The 22,775-nt window shown below is 48.3% G+C and overlaps 1 protein-coding gene and 1 long non-coding RNA gene across 2 annotated transcripts; one reads left to right on the forward strand and one right to left on the reverse strand.

Annotated features, from left to right (window-relative positions):
* Window positions 1-4,400: 4,400 nt before the first annotated feature.
* Window positions 4,401-12,516, reverse strand: LOC147651134 (uncharacterized). The gene is made up of 2 exons (XR_015275105.1): window positions 11,889-12,516; window positions 4,401-6,955 (listed from the first exon to the last, which is right to left on the reverse strand). It is a non-coding gene; the product is annotated as an uncharacterized LOC147651134 (long non-coding RNA).
* Window positions 12,517-14,030: 1,514 nt separating this feature from the next.
* On the forward strand, window positions 14,031-22,255 carry LOC111932460 (uncharacterized). The gene is made up of 14 exons (XM_086846542.1): window positions 14,031-14,230; window positions 15,046-15,117; window positions 15,320-15,391; window positions 15,477-15,578; window positions 15,990-16,097; window positions 16,785-16,856; window positions 17,041-17,118; window positions 17,193-17,294; window positions 17,740-17,847; window positions 18,423-18,566; window positions 18,949-19,020; window positions 19,316-19,429; window positions 20,060-20,225; window positions 20,756-22,255. The coding sequence occupies exons 1-14, from the start codon at window positions 14,134-14,136 to the stop codon at window positions 20,985-20,987; spliced, it is 1,539 nt and encodes a 512-aa protein (XP_086702668.1). The 5' UTR covers window positions 14,031-14,133; the 3' UTR covers window positions 20,988-22,255.
* The last annotated feature ends 520 nt before the right edge of the window (window positions 22,256-22,775 follow it).

A 22,775-nucleotide genomic window follows, 5' to 3' on the forward strand; every position in this document is an offset into this window, starting at 1 on the left:
TCAACAACTTACAAAAATGCTCACCAGCATCTTTAAAGCAATCATTAATTGCTTTGTCTCACACAATTCCACCACAATGTGTCTTATCTCATCCAATCATATAACACTACAGAAACTTACATTGCTACATCTTGAACTTCTTACTAACTCTGTAACAGGTTCTATTGTTGTGATAGATTGGCATTTAAGAAAACAAAGAGAAACACCTAAGGAAGTTAATACCGCTGGAGGCTGGTGGGAGTTTGTCTCCTAGCCAACAGCTGGCCATTTCTAAGAATTGACAGCAGTTTTAACCACTGAAAAGTGAGATCAACCTGTGAACACCACCTTAAGACCTAAGCCTGGGAATTTCTTTGTCTCTTTGTTTCCTGGCTGTGAAAGGGAACAGAGCTTTAGCTGAGTTCCCGTTCCCTGCCCCGGCCATGCGGCCGGGACAGGGGCTGGGCTGGGCCCAGCGGCTCCAGGCCGGGAGATGGGGCCTGCGGGGCTTGCCCTGGGCTCTGGCCGGGCCAGGCCGGTCCCTGGCTCGGCTGCAGTTTTTGCTGGGACTGAATTCACCAGAGACTGCCGAGTAAAGAGAGAAAAAGCTCTTGACCTGTGGCGGGCTGAGACAGTGACCACACTGTCCAGAGCAGCCATGAAGAATCTTCCATCGCAGACAGCTCCAGCTGCTGCTCCGGCAGAGATCACAAAACCATCTACAAAGCCTGGGCAAGATTTTAACCTTTTCATTACCCAGATAAGACTTGCAGATTAATCCTTTTACCCAGAGAGAGAAAAAGAGAGTAATCAACATGTAAAGAGACTTTATAAACTATCAGAGACAGTAAAGAAAAGAATTAAGCTTCAGAAGAGGCAGAGAATAAGGAGATGCTTTAATTAAGCTGAAATATTTTTCTGTTAAAGCTATGGAGATGGACAATAGCATCCTGAAAAAAACTCCTTTAATTCATTCATGACAGAGCATATTGGGAGGAACAGAGTGTTCAAATGTGGATTTTGAGCAAAAAGTGGAGTAATCGTGATATAGTGAGGTACTGGAACAGAAAGGGAGAAGTAATAGTTGAAGATTTGTGGCCACTTGAAGCAAAAAGAAAATTTCTGTTTCCAGAGAGGCTCACAGAGACAGATGAAAAGAACTTTTGCCTTTGAATAACTCATCCTTAAAAATGACATCCCTAGACTCATGACCCATAACACACCTCAGAGTGATGTGAAATGGGAGGAGAAAATCTGATGGCAGATTTTTCTGGTCAGCTGGCTTCAGATAAATAGAAAGCTATGAAGAAAAATAGTTTTCTTGTGAAAACTCCATTGATTAGCAGAAGAAGACTTCTATTTCTCTACAAAGGCTGATGAAAAGACTCTAGCAAGAATTGGGACTGTTTTAAACACCAAAGTCCCAAAGTTTTTTTGTCTCTCTGTTATCATGTGAACAAGGGAATGTTGGGTAGTGGGGAGGAAAAGGAGTTTTCGGGAAGTTTTATTCTAGTGTTCTTATTATTGTAGTTTTATAAATAAACTTTCTTTGTTCCTTTTAATTTTTAAGCCGGTTTTGCTCTTGTTCTAATCCATATCTCACAGCAAGAAATAAGTAAGTATTCTAGTAATTTTTTAGTTACTGCTTTAAAACCATGACAATTGTTAAACTTTAAAATTTTCTACTGTCTTGCTAACATATTTAGTGGCTTACATGAGGCATATTTCTGCTTAAACTACAAACTTCTAGTCTTACTTCATGTCTGGTTTAGTTTATTGTTCTAAAGCTTCAAGCTTTCTCCAAGGTCTCAGGTCAAACACTGTATCCATCTCTATCTCTCTGAGCCTATATGCTCAAGAACTTGAGAGCTCTCTGTGCCTGCATTTCCCACAGCAGTCACATGCAGCAATTGATGAGCAATTGCTGTCAGCAAGGTGAGCACTTGGCAAGGTGAGCAGGTGTTTGGCCTCAGCTGCCACACAGGCTGAGCCAGCCCAGCCTCAAGCTGGGCCAGTGTCCTAGTTTAGGGCAAATTTGGGAGGAAAACTCCAAATGGGGGTTTGCCCAGGGAGAAAAAAAATTCAAATGACCCCTTCCCCCCAACTGGTCTGGGGAAAAAAAAAATTTCCTCGGAGAAAAGTGGAAAAAGCTGTTTATTTAACAGAAATTGAATAATATTAAACAATAAAACTTCTCACTGTTCGACGGGATGGCAGATCTAGGAAGAAAAGTCTTTTTTCATGTGGTGTAGCTCGGCTCACTCAGGTTCTTATCAGTCCCTCTGGTGCTGGAAAGTGCCGAGGCCCAGGTCCCGGTGGGCCACAGGCGTGAGCTCTCGGGGTTTGGCTGGGTGTTTTTCAGTCCAGGCTTGCACAGATCCAGAGAAAAAAAGAAAAAACGGTCCAGGGATCTCCTCTGCCTCAACCAGCTAAAACTAACTAAAAGCCAAAGAGAAGCTCTCTCCTGCTGTCTGTCCATGCCACAGACAACCCAGTCCAGGAGCAGGATATGGGGGAGTGATGTATTCTTTCAATACAAACTACATGCTTCTTCTTCTCCCCTTTGCTCTCAGAGCCAGTCTTTAAGGTGCAGAACTTAATATATAACATAAACCAGATGATTTGGGATACCAGTATCATAAAGTCACCCCAGGACAGCCAGGAGGAGGAGGAGAGCACAGAATGCCAGGAGCAGAGGCCCAAAGTGGGTGTCTCAGCAGCAGTAGTAGTGCTGCTTGCTGCCAGCTGGGCACCAGCCCTGGAGGGCTCTCCCTCCCCAGCAGAGAGGAATTGCCCCTCAGGCAATGGCCAGGGAGCAGGTGCCCTGGGGGGCTGCAGACCCTCCCTCTCCTGCCCCTGCAGCCCAAGCACCAGGAAAAGAAAGCAAACAGCAGTGGAGCAGAGTGTGTTCATTTCATTACCAGGCCCACAGGATACAGGACAGAAAGCTGTTGTATATAAACCCATCAGCATGGTTACAGGAGTAACCTAATGGTCCCAGCTGCTCTGGGAGCCCTTTACAGGACATGCTGTGTTAAGGGCCAGGACAGTGTGACCAGGCAGGAGCCAGGCAGGGGATTCTGTGAACAGCAGTGGTGCTCCGAGGGACTGGGGGAGACCATGCTGAGCGTCCCTGGGCTGAGGGCATGACCTGGACAAGTTGGAGGGCTGGGCAATCACCAACCAAGTGAAGTTCAACAAGAGAAAGTGCCAGATTGTGCACTTGGGATGGGGCAGCCCTGGACATACGGACAGGCTGGGGAAGGAGATGCTGGAGAGCAGCACTGTGCAAAGTGACCTGGGAACCCTGGTGGATGGAAAATTTGGTATGAGTCAGCACTGCCCTGGCAGCCAGGGAGGACATTCCTGTTCTGGGGGGGCATCAGGCCCAGCATGACCAGCTGGGCCAGGGAGAGGATTGTCCCACTCCACCCTGCACTGGGACAGCCTCACCTCAAATATTGTCTGAAATTTTGGTCACTGCAGTATAAGAAAGAGTGTTCAAAGGAGAGCAATTAAAATGGTGAAAGGCCTAAGGGGAAGCTGTGTGAAGAGCAAAAGAGGACTCTGTCTCTTCTGCCTGGAGGAGACTGATGGGAGACCTCATCAATGTCTCCTGTTATGAATTCACTCAAAAAGAGTGATATGGTTCAATCAGAGAAAAGTTTTATTAATTACAGCAAGCAAGCAATAAGCAATAGATCAGCGCTGGGCGACAGGGGAGCAGGAGAGTTCCCGCCCTGCGAAACTGCCGCGCTGCTGGTTTCTGTATTCCCCCTTTTAACCCGGCTTCCGGCTTACGTGTCCTTTCTCTGGCATCTCTGCGCATGTGTCTCCGGTTGTTAGGGGGTCTTTTTCTGCCTTCTGGTGGTCGCGGGATGAAGATCATAGGTCTTCCTCAGTCTTATCCTTTTGACCTTTCTTCACTGTTTTCTGTTAAGGCTTATCTTTGGTGACTTTCTGGAATTCAAGAAAGCTCACAAGGCCGTTAGTGATTTATGCAAGCGTCAGTAGCAACCTTCAACCTCATCCTGATTCCACAAAGCACTGTTTTGCAAAGCATCGTATCTACATGTTTAGACGAACAAAAGGGTCTTTTGCTTATCACAATCCCCCCTTTTTCTATTCCTTACTTTTGTTCACTAAATCTTTGTTGTTCTCTTTTACTTAGTTCCAAATAATCTTCTGTCTCTTCCCCATTTAAGGTTTCATATTTAGCTTGTATTAACATAAGGTGAGCTGTTTCTAACTTGCTTTTCATGATGCTAATGATTTTGTTGAAAATGCAAGGGCCAAAAGTAAGTCCTAAAATTAGTAAAATTAGTGGTCCTGCTATGGTAGATAGCAGAGTTGTTAACCAGGGAGAATAGTTAAACCAGGATTCGTACCAACTTTGTTGCATTTCTTGTTCTCTCTTTCTCTTTTCCAGTCCTTCCCGTAATTTGGCCATAGTTTCTCTTACTACCCCACTTTTGTTTACATATACACAGCATTCTTCCCTGATTGCAGCACATAGACCCCCTTGCTGTAAAAATAATAGATTTAATCCCCTTCTATTTTGCAAGGCCACCTCAGCTAGCGAGTCTAGGGAGTCCGTGAGGTCTTTTATAGATTTATCAATTCTTCTTAAATCCTCATCTACTGAAATTCTAAGCTCTCTGAACCCCTGCTGCTGATTCGCTAAGGATGCTATACCTGTTCCTAGTCCAGCTCCTCCTATGCCTAGCAATACGGCTACTGTTAGTGCTGTGAGGGGTTCTCGCTTCACCAAATGATGTTCTGGGTTTTGGTATTGTGTATACACATATTCTTCAGAATGATAAATAATCCTGGGAACTATTATAACCTGTATGCAGAATTCATAGGTTTCATTAAAGGCTGTTATAGAAACACATGGGGTTACTCCTAAGGTATTACAAACCCATTTAGTATTAGCTGCTGGAATCAGCCACTGAGCTAGCTTGTGAGGGTCCTTAATCTGCATTTTTGTCTGACATAAATGATTCTTATCTGGGGGCACATTTCCTAGACATTTTCCTTTTCCAGTGACTCGAGATAATGTTATTCTTGGGGTATCTTCTCTTCCTGTTTTCCATAAGCAGGCAGCAGGATTGGTACCGTTCACCCTTTTCGGTTCTGCTATGGAGCCTATGGCTTCATAAAAGGGTGGGTTAATGTTATAGCATAACCAACATTCCCTAGTTAAATTTGGGTGTGTACTATTTAACACTTCAAAGGTACCCTGTAAAATTTTCCAAAGGGCTTAATTTCCATATTCTTGGGGTGTCCCTACCGTGGTTGATACTTGGAACTTGCTATTTTCTAGTTTTTCTGAATGGTTATTCTGATCCCTTACTTTGGGGTCTACTGCTCCCCACACCACTGGATTTGGTCCAACAGATCTCGAATCATGGGGAACCACCTCTTTCTTTATAAGAATGTGCACTCCCCGATCCTTTCTGGGTTCCCATACCCTGAGACCCCAGGTTCGTCCCAATAACCACCCAGGGTCTTGGGATTGTGTGATATTGATGTAGTGAAATTTGCAAGTCCCAACATACATTACTGCCCCCGAGGGATCTGTCTTGGGCTTTATACATCCGTGTGGACCCCTTTCAACCTTTAGATACTTATCTGGGTTCTGTACTTTCTACCCCATGGAAATTGTTTCACAGCCCCAATATCTACAATAAAATTCGCCAGGGTAATAACAATATCCTCTGCCTGGATTAGAAGCTGGGCACATATATAGTACCTTACGTCCGGGACGTCTATAGCTAGTACCCTTCCACTTAATGAGAGAGTCTAGTGTAACTTGAAAGCTGGGGGCTTCAGAGGTGATCTGTGATTGGATAATGACCTGGTCTTCCCATCGAATTAAAGACCAATTGAAGGGTTCGTGAGTCTTGCTTGTACAAATGTTAAATGTGCTGATTAAGATTATAAATGTTACTGACTTCTTTAATGAGCATTGGCTTCCCCTGCTATAATAGAGGCTTTTCTTTTGTGAAGTGTCAATTTGGATTCTCCTAAAATTATTTTGCTGGGTTGTCTCATTCCCACTCTTGTGGCATTTCCAGGACCATGACCTTTTGGTCCCATGTATATTGGAGTGTTTCCCTCCACAGTTTATTACTCTTCTGCCTCTCCCGTCGTCGACCCGCTTGCCACGGGACACGGGGTGTACCATCTTCTCGGCAGCAAGAGTACTCTTCAGGAGGGGAATTACTCCTTCTTTTATTGATTCTTTGTATGTATTTTCCCCAACTTTTATGTTTTACTAAAGGGGTATTGCACCTCAGTTCCTGGAGCCACCATCTGCACAACCCAGCTACTATATTTGCTACAAAAGGCGCAGGTTCGTTTGGATAGTAACAATAATACAAGGGATTGACTCCTTTTGAGTAGATGGCCCACCACTTCTCCGATCCTGTCTCAAACTCTCCTGCTCGTATTCTGGTTACTAGGGCCCAATCAGTGAGTCTCCTCTGGGCAGTGTAGCAAGATCTACACACCCCTTTTGGTGGATAGCCTCTATGACAGTGGGTCCACCAGTGTTCTTTACATATTATACATTTAAAACAGACAAAAGGATAACAATCTCGGCATAAAGCACAGCCTATTTTAACACTTCTATTATATATTTCCTCACCACTAGATAGAGGTGTTTTATATTCTATATAAAAGCCTTTATAGAGTTTACTATTCATAAATTTCTAAGCAAGTTAATAGTTCTTAAATATTATTTTGGTCGGGATATCTTAAGTCTCAAATCCCCAGCCGGGCTAACCACTTCCCAGTTATTAGCTTTTGGTGGCTTCACAGGTCCTTTTATTCGACTCGCATGTGTCCAGCCTTTCTCTGCCGTTTGGACCGCAGAATCAGTTGTTAGTAGGACTTGATACAGTCCCTCCCACTTCGGTGTTAGGGGATTCTCTTTCCAACTTCTTATGAGCACCCACTCTCCGGGTTGTACCTGGTGTAATATAAAATCCAATGGTGGTCTTTGAGCTAGCATCCCTTTTTCCCACAATGCCCTTTTGAACTTCATTAATTTTATTAAGTACTTATTGATGTATTGATCACTCACGTTTGGATGTGTTTGAACTTCCTCTATATTATAGGGCATACCGTATAACATCTCAAAAGGGGAAATTCCCAAATCTGCCCTTGGCTGGGTTCGAATATTCAAAAGGGCTAGTGGAACACACTTAACCCATGATAATTTCATTTCCATCACCAGCTTGGTAAATTGCTTTTTTATTTCCCCATTCATCCTTTCTACTCTTCCAGAACTTTGAGGGTGCCAAGGGGTGTGTTGTTCCCACTTTATTCCTAATGCTTCTGCCACCTCTTGAGTTATTTTTGATGTAAAGTGGGGACCTTTGTCAGAGTCTATTGTCTCTGGTACTCCATATCTAGGGATTATTTCTTCTAATAACACCTTTACAACTGTTCGTGAAGTTTCCCTAGATGTTGGGAAAGCTTCTACGAAATGGGTGAGATGGTCTACTAGGACCAGGAGATATTTAAGTCTCCCTACCTTCGGTAGTTCTGTGAAATCAATCTGAATATTTGCAAAGGGTCTTTTTGCCAGGGGTCTCCCTCCATAAGGTAATTTTCTGAGATTTTTCCTATTCGTTTATAAACATGGGAGGCAGCTTCTAGTAATTTGCTTAGCCAAGTCTCGGATACCTGTGCTCATATACCTTGCAGCAAAATAGTCTGTTAACCCCTGTGCTCCCCAATGTGTCCTTTGATGTATTTTTTCTAATATTCTTTGAGCTATGGCTTTTGGTAGTACTTCCCGGCCATCTGGGAGAAACCATCTCCCCTCTGGGTTTTCTATTGCTCCTGTCTCTGGGAGTTTTAACCTCTCTTCCTCAGTAAATCTACTTCTTAAGTCACTATCCCTATGTTTCAAAATTTCTTCATGCCCCCCTCTTTCTTTTAGGACCATGGTTCATAATGCCGCTCGTTTCACCTCCTGGTCAGCGGCATTATTTCCTCTACTCCTCAAGTCCATTCCCTTCTGGTGTCCTTTCAAATGAACCACTGCCAACCTTTTGGGCCTTCTCAGGGCTTTTAATACTGCGATTATGAGTTTTTGATGAACTGAATCTTTCCCTTGGGAGTTTATTAAACCTCTTTCTTCCCACAGTTTACCAAACGTATGCACCACCCCATAACTATATCTGGAATCTGTATATATTGTCCCTTCCTTTCCTTCTAGTAGTTTCAATGCTGCATACAATTAATAATACTTAATACTTAATATTAATACTTAATACTTAATACTTAATACTGCATACAGTTCGCAGGCTTGGGCTGACCAAGATTTGTCTAACGGACCTGATTCTAGGACTTGCAAATCAGGTCCTCCTACGATGGCATAGCCTGTTTTCCTCCTTCCTTCTATTACTCTGGAGGACCCATCCACAAACAGCTTTTCTCCGCTTTCTAATTCCTCTTCTTCCAAATCAGGTCTAATTTTGGTTTGTTCCTCAATTGTAGTTCTACAGTCATGTGTCAAAGTTTCACCTTCGGGTTCTCCATACAAAAATGCAGCCGGGTTTTGTAAAGTAGTGGTTTCTAATATTAAGTTTGGGGCCTCAACTAAAATTCCTTCATATTTTAGAAGTCTAGCATCTGAAATCCACTTATCCGCCTTTTGTTGTAACACACCCCGAATGTTATGGGGGGACATTACCTTCAAATTGTTATTAAAGGTGATTTTCCTAGCTTCCTCCACCAGTAGGGCACATCCTGCTACTACTTGCAGACAAGTTGGCCAGCCCTTACTCACGGGGTCCAAGATCTTTGATAGATACCCTATCGGCTTCTTTCTCCCTGCCCACTCCTGAGTCAGGACTCCGAAGGCAATTCCATTTTCCACATTTACAAACAAATAAAAGGGTCTTTTCAAATCTGGAATACTCAAGACAGGAGCATGAATTAAACTTTCTTGTAGCTCCCGGAATTTTTCTGTGTCTTCTGAACTCCATTTCATTAACCCCTCCTGTGTCAATTTGTGATATAAAAATTTAACTTTGCTGCTATAGTTTTCAATCCACTGTCTACAGTACCCTGTTAACCCCAAGATTTGACGTATCGCCTTTTATTTTTGGGAACCGGTAGTGACAGAATTCCTTGTATCCTTTCAGGGTCTATCTTTTTCTCCCCCTTTTTAAGGTAATGGCCTAAATATTTTACTTCTTCTTCTACAAATTGGAGTTTTGCCTTGGATACTTTCAATCCCTTTAAACCCAGGAAATTTAACAACTTAATACTCTCTCTCCTTACATCTTCTTCCTCTTTCCCAGCTAAAAGCAAGTCATCCACATATTGTATCAAGGTCACTCCTGGGTCTGTCTGATAATCCTGTAAAATCTGCTCCAATGCCTGCCCAAACAAATTGGGGGATTCCGTGAATCCCTGGGGCAATACTGTCCATCTCAGTTGTTGTCTCCTCCCCGTATCTGGATCTTCCCATTCAAATGCAAAATAATCTCGGCCAGTCTCATCAAAGGGGCAGGCCCAGAATGAATCTTTTAAATCTATAACACTGTACCACAAACTGTCGGGTCCCAGCTTACTTAGTAACGTGTACGGGTTTGCAATTACGGGAACTGTGCTACTGTGCGTTTATTAATTTCTCTTAAATCTTGTACCAAACGATAAGTCCCATCTGGCTTCTTTACTGGCAATATGGGTGTGTTAAAAGGTGACATACATGGTTCTAATAGTCCCTTACTTAACAATCTGTCAATTTCTGATTTCAACCCTCTTCGTCCCTCAAGTGACAAGGGATATTGTTTTATTCTGACTGGAATTTCTGGGTTTTTAATAGTGACCGAGAATGGGGTTATCCTCAACTGTCCCACACTCTCAGGTGTATACCACACTTCTGGGTTTATTTTGTCTTCATCTTCCACTCTTAAAGGGCATAGCCTTATCTTCAACTCCTTATCAACTATATCTAAATGTATTCCTAATTCAATAATTAAATCCCGTCCCAACAAATTATAATCTGCTTCTGGTACTAATAAAAAATTTCCCAACCCAATTTTTGACTCTGATTCTATCACCACATCTTTAATAACCCCCACTTCAAAGGGTTCCCCCTTTGCCCCCACTACCGTGGCAGTTTCCTTGGATATACTACATCCTTTAGGTAAAAACTGAATGGTTGATCTCTCAGCTCCAGTATCTAACACGAATGTTATTTCTTGGTGCTGGGGACCCACTTTTAACTTTATCAAGGACTCTTTCTGGTGTTTTTGGGTCCCCAGAATAAAGAGCCCCTGACTTCCCTAGTCTTCTTTGAACATCTTTTCATCCTGGATTCTCACCCTGCATTCTCTCTTAAAGTGTCCTTTCTTTCCACAATAAAACAAACTTTAGTGTTCTGTCTTTCATTTGAATCTCTGATCGGTCTCTGTTGTTTCCCTTTCCAGGTTTGATCTCTACTCTCTCTCAAAGCAGCCACCATCATCTTAATTTGCCGCTTCTGAGCCTCCTCTTCTCTCCTAACATACACTTTTTGTGCCTCCCGCAGAAGCTCATCCAAACCTCTGTCTTGCCACCCATCTAATTCTTCTATCTTCCACCGAATATCCTCCCAGGCTTTTGCCACAAATTGTGCTTTAAGCAGTGCTTGCCCCAATTGGGTGTCTGGATCCATTCTGGAATATAGTTGAAAATTCTTTCTTAGTCTTTCTAACCATTCCGTAGGAGTTTCGTCTTTCTTTTGCCTCTCATTGAATGCTTTATTTATATTATGACCTCTTGGGACTGCCTCCCTAATTCCTTGAATTATAATAGTCCTCAAATCTTGCATATTTACTCTGTGCACTGGATTTTGGTGATCCCAATGGGGATTTTGGAGGGACCACTTTACATCTGCCAGTAGTCCCTGGACATGCTGAGCATCCCAAATGCGCATTCCTTCCCTTCTAATCATGTTTTTCTCTTCTGCCGTAAATAAAATATTCAGGATAGATTGTAATTCCTCCCATGTATACATATTGGGTCCTAAGAATTGATCAACTCTTTCTGCAACCCCCAATGGATCTTCCAACAAATGCCCCATTTCCTTTTTGAAGTCTCTAACATCCCCCTAACTAAGAGGGACAGATATAAACCCTATTCCAGCTTGGGGGCCACCCATTGGCATCTCTCTTAATGGAAATAGGTTCTCCTGTTTCCTTCTGAATCTATTCCTGGTAACAGGCCCCACATCTGGCATGTTTAAATCCTCCTCCTTGGGATTCGGAGGGGGAGGGGCTCGTGGTGGTACAAATGGAGGGGGGGGCATTATCAAAGTGTCTTCTTTTCGGGGTTTCTTTTTCTTTCCCTTCCCCTCCCCCGAGTTCTCTGTCAGCTCAAATATAAAAACCTTGGGACTTACTACCCAGATCTCTGCATAAGCACTTTCCTCTGAGCTAAAGGGGATCTTTGTATTTACCCAGGAGTTTAATTTTTGTTTAACCCAATCTTCGGTTGATCCAAATATAGGCCAAAATACATTCTTTGAAATTTCCTTTCCTCCCCATACTTCTACACAATAATGAATCATTTTTGCCTTATCCTTATTTTCTGTTCCGGGGAAATGCTCCCAATTCTCTAATATAAAACCCAACGGACTATCTCTAGGTACCGGTGGGAGTTTAATAGATACAGGGTGCTTGCTCTTCCCCTGCCCCATTCTTCCGGAGTGCCTTCAAATCACACAGCCTCTTTCACTTCCCCTGGTTCGTGGCCCACGCCCTCGCGGGCCAACGGGAACCGCACTACTGAGGGTCCGCACTCGCTTGGGGAATCCGTCTACCAGTCCCCCTCTCACACACACACCACTTCGCCGCACTCCGGGATCCCGACCCCAACTGAACGGTTCCCGTAATACTTACGCGTCCTGCGTCTTCGTCTGGACTCTGTGCACAGATTTTAAGGGGTCGACCGGTCTCCCTTTTGCTTATTGCCTTAAATTTAGGTTTGTCGGTGCAACCGAGGCAGAAACCGGTCCTCCGGGCCGCTAAATGTTAGCGGGGCGCCCCCCTGGTAGTGCCGAGAACCTGTCCTACAGATTGCATCTGAGTCACGGCACCAAATTTGTTATGAATTCACTCATAAAGAGTGATATGGTTCAATCAGAGAAAAGTTTTATTAATTACAGCAAGCAAGCAATAAGCAATAGATCAGCACTGGGCGACAGGGGAGCAGGAGAGTTCCCGCCCTGCGAAACTGCCGCGCTGCTGGTTTCTGTATTCCCCCTTTTAACCCGGCTTCCGGGTTACGTGTCCTTTCTCTGGCGTCTCTGCGCATGTGTCTCCGGTTGTTTAGGGGGTCTTTTTTTGCCTTCTGGTGGTCGCTGGATGAAGATCATAGGTCTTCCTCAATCTTATCCTTTTGACCTTTCTTCACTGTTTTCTGTTAAGGCTTATCTTTGGTGACTTTCTGGAATTCAAGAAAGCTCACAAGGCCGTTAGTGATTTATGCAAGCGTCAGTAGCAACCTTCAACCTCATCCTGATTCCACAAAGCACTGTTTTGCAAAGCATCGTATCTACATGTTTAGACGAACAAAAGGGTCTTTTGCTTATCACATCTCCAACTGGTCCAACAAGGTCTCCTTCTGAAGGGAAGAGGAGAGGCAGGAACTTATCTCTTTCTGGTCACCCAATGATAGGGAATTGTTGGGGAAGGTGAAACAGGGAAACCTTATGAATGTGATTGTTTGGCACTAGATTGTGAAAATATGAAGGCTAGAATCAAAGTAGAAATGAAAGCCTGCTTTGAGTTATAAGATACTGAGTACTGGTTAACCAAAGAACAATAGCCTAGCCAGCTAGATGAGAATCCCTGTTGATAAAACAATGTCCTGCTGATAAGAAGAGTCCAAAAGTAAAGAAGCAAGGAAAGAACTTGTAAAGCTCTGTAGAGTATAAAATGCAACACTGTATGTTAATATAGGGAAGCCCATAGGTTGTATGTAAATTCTTTAGTGGGTGTGTCTCATAGGTTACTGGTAATTAGAATATTCACGATAGAAAAAGATATATTGGATTGTAACAAGAACTTCGCTCTCTTTACTCTTTACTCTTACCTCTTACCTCTTTACTCTTCTCTCTTCCCTCCTCTCTTTACCCCTCTCTCAGTTCCCCTCTCCCCCCTCTTAACTCTCAGCCCCCTCTCCCTGCTCCTACCCGTCTCGCCTTCCCTGTTCTTTCCCTCTGTTGCTCTCTTACTCCCTCCCTCCCCCTTCCAACCTCACCTCCCCTGCTCTACCTGCTCTCTCTCCCCTCCCCCGGACCACATGGACGCCGAGGCTGGTGGCGGACATGGGTCTCCCCTCCTTGTACCCTTATAATAAATTGCTTATACTTGAACAGCTTGACCCTGGAGAAGTCTCTCACCGCGAGCGAGTGTTTTTACATCGCCAATAGGGAATGGCTTGAAGTTGTGTGAGGGGAGATTTCTGTTGGATATTAGAAAAAGGTTTATATCCAGAGCATGGTTGGGCAGGCATGAAACAGGCACACCAAAGATGCACCAAGTCTGAGAGAGCTCAAGATGCAGATGGACAATACTCTCAAGAACATAGTGTAATCCTTGAGGATGCTTCAGTGCAGAGCCAGGAGTTTGACTTCAGATCCTTGTGGGTCCCTTCGAACTCAGCATATTCTGTTATTCAGTGATTCAGTTTATTACTGTAGAATATCTGGGCATGGATCACCTCAAAAAAGATATCCAGGAAAGCAGGGAAGCCATCAAGAGCAACTCCAGGGACACAGCCTGACCAGCAATGTCAGCAGACAAAACCAAGATTTTGTTTAGCAAAGACCCTTTGATGAAGTCAAAGATTCACAGTCAGAGCAGTCCACTAGTACAGATGGGAGTACATTCCGGGGCTACAGCCAAGGCCATGAGGTCACAGCAGCCTCTGGGATGACAGCAGGCTGAGGTCAGAGCAGGCTCTGAGGTCACAGAGGTCCCAGAGCCCTGTGGTTGCACAGCATCACACGGACCGAGCAGTCAGTCCTTGACCACGACTGTTGCGGCAGCAGCGGCAGCAGCAGCGGTGCTGACATTGGGACAGCAGTGTCAGGACAGTGGTGGCAGCAAGAGCTGCAGGACTGGCAGAGGGCAAGGCACCATGGCCTTTGCTCTGCGCCTCTTCCTCCTGCTCCTCCTGGCAGTGGCCCTGCCTGACAGGGCTGCCCAGGCTTCTCCACAGCAAGCACAGGGAGCAGGTGAGCAGGCGGCCTGGCTTCCCTTTCCTGGGACAGCACTTCCTTCTCCCTGGGAAGAACTGGGGATGGTTTTCCCCAGGGCTTTAGGGAGAGTTTCCTCTGTGGGAGGGAGAGAGTCCCCAGGGGCCCTGGGCTGGTTCTGTTGCACCTCCAGAGATGTTGCACAGGGCCTGCAAAGAGGGTGGAGAGTGACCAGGATCCAGCCCAGAGTTCTCCAGGCCCCTCTGCAGCTTTGACCATGTCCATTGACATCTGGCTCCCACAGCCTTACCCAAACCCCTTGCAGTGCCCAGTTCCCTAAAGCAGAATGGGATCCCAGCACACCATGGACATGGTTCTGATCTGTGCTTCCTTCTAGACTGGGATCATGACTTACATTATTTGGGATCACTGTTGAATGAGACTTTGAAAATTTTGGAGAATGTTGGAGGTACATTCTGAATTTCCACTTTTACTGACAGAATAATCTGTCAAGGTGGGACGTGCTCACATATGTGCCATTTCCATTAAGGTAGCTTGAGGGTTGAAGGATTCTGGAAATTTTTCCCTGCTCCCTTCTGGAGCCCTGAGTGATCGCACAGGATCGCTGTCAGTGTGAGGAAGGAGCATTTAGCTGTCAGTCTTCTTCCCATATGCAATACCAGTGTCTCCTTCTGTGTGCTCTGTGCAGCCATGGAGAGGAGCAGAGAGGGAAGGGGCCAGGCCCAGGGCTGCTCCCCAGGGCTGTGCCTTGTGTGGCTCCTTTGCTGGCCCCAGGGAGCCTGAGGATCTCCTACAGATCCACAGGAGCTCTTCTGTCCTGCCTTTCCTTGCAGCCAAACTTCTTGATGAAGGTGATCTGGCTTCCCAACCCACATCCAGGACTGAAGCTCAGGGAGATGGTGAGGGTAGGTCAAGGCCTTTCCCCCTGGGGGAGCGGCCAGCTCAGAGCCCAAAGCTCGGTCAGGGTGGCATCGCTGCAGGTGCCAGGACAGAGCCGTGCACGTGTGTGCCCTCGCCCTGTGTGATCCCCTCACCGCCCCTGCCGCTCAGTGCTGCCTGTGCAGATCAGCAGAGATGAGAGAAGCTTCTGTGGCTGTTGAGTTACAGGTGTGTCTGCAGGGAGGATGTTTCCAGCTCCTGGGATGGTTACTGCACGCAAGCCCAGCTCCCATCACAGGGGTAAGTGGTGTGTCCCTCCTGACCCCACAGGCTGAGCACTGGTTTTCTGGGATCCATTCCTGTAATGGAACTATTTTCTATTAAGGTCCTCCAAGTGGGAAGAAAAAAGCTGCAGGACAGCAGAAACTCCATGTGCCACCAAAACGCATGAGACAAATGCTAAAGAAAATGCCACAGGGAGGTCAAGGTGGGTCCACGTCCCTCAGCCTGCTCCTGAGACTCAGCAGCCGGGGGCTTTCTTTGCACAGCAGGAAGCGGATCCATGGCAGCCTCGCTGCCCTGCTGCTGCTTTCACGGCCTGCAGGGCTGTTTCCCAGCCTGGCCTGGCTGCAGCTTCTCCCCAGCCTCTGCAGGAAGGCATTTGGCATCAGCTGACAGGGAGCCCAAAGTGCACCATGGGCCATGCACGCAGTGAGATCCCCTGCAATTTCTTGGTCCCCGAGTAGATCAGAAAGGGCAGCTCTTTAGATGAGGGTAGGCACTGGCCAATGCCAAAAAATTTTCAGGGATTCCTGATCCCTGCCGTTGACAAGCATTGCCTCCTGAAGTTTCCCGAGTAGGGAACGGTTCCATCTGATCCAGCTGTTGCTTTCTGCAGAAGTGGACAGAGCGGCTGTGCTGAAGGCAGCATTTCCCAGAGGAAGCAGTGGCTCATGGGCAGCCTCTGCTGCAGGAAGGGAGGCCATGCCAGGCACAGTCCCAGGAGGTAATTGCTGTGCCTCTGGGCCTGAGCCCTGCTGAGGCTTGAACTGCTATCTCTGCTGCTTGGCAGTGCAGGTACAGCCTGGACAAGACCGGCACAGCCCAGAGGAATTATCCCCAGCAGGCTCAGGACACTCGGCTACTGAGCAGTCCTGCTGGGGTCCATCCATGGGAGACACATCCCAAAACCTTGCAGCGACTGCAAAGGGGTGCCCATGGTGGGGGAATGGGCAGAGGGGGAGGCCAAGGCTCCAGTGTGTCCTGGGAGGGCCTGGCTCTGTCCCTTTGGGCTGGGGGAGCTATCCCAGGGAAAAGAGGGATGGAGACAGAGAGGAAGGTAGGAAGGGAAGGAGAGAGGGCAGGAGTGAGGGAGGGATAGTTGTGCGACTGCCTACTGCAGTTTTTCCCCATTGCTTTAGCAAGACTTTCAGCTGTAGCAGTGAGAGAGCCCCAATGGGCCTTGGGCTGCTCCAGCCACCTCTTCCAGGGATGTTGCACAGGGCTTGCAAAGAGGTTGGGGAGTGACCAGACACCAACCCAGAGTTCCTCTGGCCCCTGTGCAGCTTTGACCATTGTCCTTTGACATTTGGCACCCATGGTCTTACCCGACGCTCTTGCTGTGCCCAGTTCTCAAAAGTAGAAGGGGATCTCAGCACACCATGGCATGGTTCTGATCTGGGCTCCCTTCTAGATTGGAATCGCAACTTGCATTATCGGGATGTCCTGCTGGATGACGGCTTGAAACACTTGAGAAGTGCTGGAGGTAAGTTCTCAATGTGCCTTTCCGAGCAGAATAAGCAGTGTCAATGTCCTGGCACCACTGCAGGTGCCAGAACAGAGACATACACGTGTGTGCCCTTGCTCTTCGCTATCCCCTCACCACTCCTGTGGCTCAGTGCTGCCTGTGCAAATCAGCAGAGATGAGAGAAGCTTCTGTGGCTGTTTAGTTACAGGTGTGTCTACAGGGAGGACTTTCCCAGCTCCTGAGCTGGCTGGTGCACACCAGCCCGGCTCCCATCGCAGGGGTGAGTGGTGTGTCCCTCACAGGCTGAACACTGGTTTTCTGGGATCCTGCAAAGTGGAAATATTTTCCTCTAAGGTACTCCGAGAGGAAAGAACACAGCTACAGGACACCGGAAGCCCCATGAGCCATCCAAAATCAGTCAGCAAATGCCGAAGGAAATGCTGCAGGGAGGGCAAGGTGGGTCCATGTCCCTCAGCCTTCTCCTGAGTCTCAGCAGCCAGGGGCTTTCTCTGCACCTCTGGACACACAGTGCCAAACACAGCAGGAAGCGGATCCATGGCAGCCTCGCTGCCCTGCTGCTGCTTTCATGCCCTGCAAAGCTGTTTCTCAGCCTGGCCGGCTGCAGCTTTTTCCCAGCCTCTGCAGGAAGGCATTTGGCATCAGCAGGCAGGGAGCCCAAATTGCAGCAAGGGTCATGCTCACACTGAGATCCCCTGCAATTTCTTGGTCCCCAGGTAGATCAGAAAGGGCAGCTCTTTAGATGAGGGTAGGCACTGGCCAATGCCAAAAGTTGATATGATTTCCTGATCTTTAACCATGCCTTTGACAAGCATTGCCTCCTGAAGATGCCACCTCCCCAGTGGGGAATGGTGCCATCTGATCCAACTGTTGCTTTCTGCAGAAGTGGACAGAGCGGCTGTGCTGAAGGCAGCATTTCCCAGAGGAAGCAGTGGCTCATGGGCAGCCTCTGCTGCAGGAAGGGAGGCCATGCCAGGCACAGTCCCAGGAGGTAATTGCTGTGCCTCTGGGCCTGAGCCCTGCTGAGGCTTGAACTGCTATCTCTGCTGCATGGCAGCGCAGGCACAGCCTGGACAAGACCGGCACAGCCCAGAGGAATTATCCCCAGCAGGCTCAGGACGCTCGGCTACTGAGCAGTCCTGCTGGGGTCCCTCCATGGGAGACACATCCCAAACCCTGGCAGCGTCTGTAATGGGATGCCCATGGTGGGGAATGGGCAAAGGGAGGAAGAGAGAGAGGGAGGGAGGGAGGGAGGGAGGGAGGGAGGGAGGGAGGGAGGGAGGGAGGGAGGGAGGGAGGGAGGGAGGGAGGGAGGGAGGGAGGGAGGGAGGGAGGGAGGGAGGGAGGGAGGGAGGGAGGGAGGGAGGGAGGGAAGGAGGGAGTTTAGTCTGAGAGAACCCACAGGACCCTGTTCTGGCCCTGCCACCCCACCAGGGATGTTGCACAGGGCCTGCAAAGAGGGTGGAGAGTGACCAGGATTCGGCCCAGAGCTCCCCAGTCCCCTCTGCAGCTTTGGCCATGTCCAGTGGCATCTGGTACTCATGATGTAACCCAAACCCCTTGCAGTGCCCAGTTCCCTAAGGAAGAAGTGGATCTCGGCGCACCATGGACATGGTTCTGACCTGTACTGGCTTCTAGACTGGGATCAGGATATGGATTATCTGGAAGCCCTGCTAGATGACAGCTGGAAAGTCTTGAAGAATGCTGGAGGCAAGTTCTCAATGTGCTTTTCCTGATGGAATAATGTCAAGGTGGCAAGAGCTCACTCATGTGCCATAATCCCTTAACATAATCTCAGGGCTGAAGGATTCTGGAAACCTTGCCCTACTCCCTTCTGGAGCCCTGAGTGATCCCACAGCATTGCTGTCAGTGGGAGGAAGGAGCATTTAGCTGTCAATCTGCTTCCACTGTGTAATGCCAGTGTCTCCTTCCATGTGCTTTGTGTAGCCATGGAGAAGAGCAGAGAGGGAATGGGCCAGGCTCAGGGCTGTGCCCTGGGGCTGTGCCTGGTGTGGCTCCTTTGCTGGCCCCAGGGAGCCTGAGGATCTCCTACAGATCCACAGGAGCTCTTCTGTCCTGCCTTTCTTTGCAGCCAAGCCACTTGGTGAAGGTGATCTGGCTTCCCAATCCACGTCAAGGACTGAGGCTCAGGGAGATGGCAAGGGTAGGTCAAAGCCTTTCCCCCGGGAGAGCTGCCAGCTCAGAGCCCAAAGCTCTGCTGGGGCGGCATCGCTGCAGGTGCCAGGACAGAGCCGTGCACGTGTGTGACCTGGCCCCAAGCGATCCTCTCACTACTGCTCAGTATTGGCGGCTTTTTGGAGGAGGGAGGGCCCTGGCCCTAGTCCAAAAGTCAAGCATTTTTTGAACCTTATCCCTGTATTTGACAAGCATGAGGTCCTGAAAATGCCAGCACCCAAATCAAGAACTTTTCCATCAGCTGTGCCTCTTCCTTTCTCAAGTGATGGACCAAAAGACCATGCAGGTGGAGACGTTTCCCAGAGGAAACAGTGGCTCGTTGGCAGCCTCTGCTGCAGGAAAGAAGGCGATGCCAGGCAAAGGCCCAGACACAGGAGGTAATTGCTGTGCTGGGCTCAGCCCTTGGTGGGGCTGTGTGCCAGCAGCTCTCCCCCCAGGGCCGGCACTTGCATGACCCAGCAGCAGCCAAAGCTTGAGGCACCTTGGCTCCTAGGCCTCTGGAGCTCATTCCCAGCCTCTAGGAAATGGGACTCATGCACCAATGTCCATCCCACTGCAGCTGCTCTCCCAGAGCTGGCCCTAAGCATCCAGAGGCCCAAGGTACAGGAGCAGCTCCAAGTGAGCTCCTTCCGTGAGCTCAGGGCCACAGCCAGCCCTGGCTCCCAACTGGGCAGGGCTGGCACTGGCTCCTGACAGGGCCTGGCTCTGTCCCCTTGGGCTGGGGGAGCTGTCACAGAGCAGGGAGGGTCAGGGGTGGCAGTGGCTGCTCAGGGATGGGTTTGACTCGTGTCCCTGGAAGGAGCCACTGCCCAAGCAGCTGCGCTGTCCCTGGGCTCTGCTCCCGGCCTTCTGGGCTCTGTTGGGTGGCACAGCCTGTGCCAAGGGGCAGCAAGGTGCCTGCAGGCCCCAGCTCTGGGGCAAACAGAGAATGTCCAGGCCATACCCAGCATGCTGCCAGCTCAGCAGTGGAGCACAGCATGAGTTCTCACTGACCATTGCTCCCACAGATGCAGCCAGTATCACAACACGTGTTCCTGATTCCCAGAACACAACTGAAAGGGGTTTCTGTCAGGGAACACTCTGTTGGCTAGGGATAACAGCTGGCCTGCTTTGTTTGGAGCTTGTCTTCATTTTATGCTGTTTTGGAATCTGGTATACCTGGAAGAGAAAACGGTGAGTGTTTTGTTCATCTTTCCCTCAAACACCTTCTTTAGAAAGTCTATTGTAGACAGGAAACATACTCAGTGAGGCTGCTGTGGACTTGTGGCTAGTCAGTGCCTGCCCAAATAACTCTGCTGAGAGTTCTGCTGCTGCCCAGGGCTTTCTTTGGCCTCTTCACTGCAGGGCCTTGTTCTGGGGACCCCGCTCGGGCTGCAGCCCATGCTGGCTGCCACTGAGGCTGCCTGGCCAAGAGCAGCCCCAGGAGCAACAGGCAGAGGCAAAGCAAGGCAGGGAGGAAGAAGAGAGGGGAAGAGATTGCCCTTGAAAGGCAGACCTGCTCTGGGGCCTGCTCCTGCCAGGGACCCTGTCCAGAGCCATCCCCTGCTCACTGGGACCTTGAGGGGCAGCTCTCCAGCTGGGCCAAGCTGTGCCAGCAGCTCCAGCCGTGCTGGGGAGCCTTGGCAGCTCTTGGCCCTGCAGTGCAGGAGAGTCCCTGTGTGCCAGTGGCAACTGGGAGCCTCAGTCACCTTTTCTCTCAACAGGAGTGCCTCTGCAGCTTCAAACGTCCTGCCAAACATGTTAGGCTGGGAGAACTACACCCGTCTTCCTCCATCTCCAAACCAGTGTACGTTGTCCCTGCCACAGCTGCCTTACCAGCTCATTGCTGTGGAGGTGCAACCACCATGCAGAACAGGACCCTCTGCCCCTGCAGGTGCTGGCCCTGGTGTCTTGCCATGCCTGAAGGTGGGCCCCTCTTGCCAGGGAAGGGCTTAAACAACACCTTTGGGCTTCAGCTCTGGGGTCTGGCTGGTACCACCAGCACTGGCACAGCTGCTTTGCTGATCACTGCCTTGTCTGGGCAGGCAGCAGCTGGGCATGGGGCAGCATGCTATCTTTGTTTTTCATTTTGAGAAATGAGAAATTTTTAGAACTCTTTAGAATTAATATTGGTAGAAAATAATCCCCGAATGTTTCTTCCTGATTTCCATTGTCATTTAGGATTTTTCAAAAGAGTTTTAGAAATCTGAAAAGGCGACCCCGTTTTGTCTTTGCTCTTCATTTTTAGAAATTTGAAATTTTTAGATATAGTTAGAAATAATTTTCGTAGAAAAGATCTATAAACATTTCTTCCCCATTTCCATAGTCGTTCAGGATTTTTCAAAGTAGTTTTAGAATTCAGAAAAACTTGGAACATTTTTACACTTCTAGAATAAAAACTGAAATTGCATTCAATTGGTAATCTTTACTCTAGGAAGAACTAAGACACCCTAAATACCCAGCCTACTGGAGAGGTTCTTTTCCCACTGGGAGATTTGTACCTAGTCTCAACAACTAACCTAAGACCTTTTCCCAGATACTTTTTGGGACTTCTGACAAGCTCCCCTCTTAGTCTTCAGAGGGAAACTTTGAGCACAGTGAGAATCTCCTCCTGTGTGCCAGCTGCAGCTGGGGGCCTCAGCCACCTTCCCTCTCAATAGGTGCCCCTCTGCAGCTTCACAAGAAAGGCCAAACACATCAGTCTGGGAGACTTGCCCCTGTCATCCTGCATCCTTATGCACGTGTCCATTGTCCCTGCCACAGCTGCATTATCAACTTATTGCTATGCCCATGCTGCCACCAACACACAGAACAGGAGCCTCTGTCCACAAAGGGTTTGGCCCTACTCACCAGACAGGACAGACGGCGGGGCCCTCCTGCCAAGGCAGGGCTTGAGTCCAGCAGCACCTGTGGGCTTCAGCTCTGGTATCTGGCTGGTACTACCAGCAGTGGCAGAGCTGCTTGGCTGGGCACAGCCCAGGCTGGGCAGGCAGCAGCCTGGTGAATGGCTCCTGAGACACCATGCTACCTTTCTTTTTCATTTTGAAAATCAGAAATTTTTAGAAATATTTAGAATTTGTTTTTTTGGTAGAAAGAAATCCACAAATATTTCTTCCCTATTTCCATGGTAATTTAGGAATTTTCAGTGTTGTTTTACAAATCTGATAAGCATAAAATATTTTCACATTTCTGCAATAATAAATAAAACTGCATTTAATTCTTAATGCTTTCTGTTACACCACCGGGACAAAACCAGCCCAGCACAGAGGAATTATCCCCAACAGGCTCAGGACACTCGGCTACTGAGCAGTCCTGCTGGGGTCCCTCCATGGGAGACACGTCCTGACACCTGGCAGTGGCTGCAACGGTGGGGAAAGGGCAGAGGGGGAGGGCAAGGCTCCAGTGTGTCCTGGGAGGGCCTGGCTCTGTCTCCTTGTGCTGGGGGAGCTGTCACAGAGCAGGGAGGGTCAGGGGTGGCAGTGGCTGCTCAGGGATGGCTTTGGCCTGTGTCCCTGGAAGGAGCCACTGCCCAAGCAGCTGCGCTGTCCCTGGCTCTGCTCCCGGCCTTCTGGGCTCTGTTGGGTGGCACAGCCTGTGTCTGGGATTGACAAGGTGCCTGCAGGCTTCAGGTCTGAGAGAAACAGAGACCATCCTGGCCGTATGCACTGTGCTGCCAGCTGTTGGTATGTGACACTGGTGGCTGAGTCCTTCTTCCTATGGGCTATGATTAATGAGAGAGAGGCA

The sequence above is a fragment of the Cyanistes caeruleus genome, chromosome 11 (genome assembly GCF_971803275.1).
Source record: "Cyanistes caeruleus chromosome 11, bCyaCae1.hap1.1, whole genome shotgun sequence".
NCBI classification, from domain to species: domain Eukaryota; kingdom Metazoa; phylum Chordata; class Aves; order Passeriformes; family Paridae; genus Cyanistes; species Cyanistes caeruleus.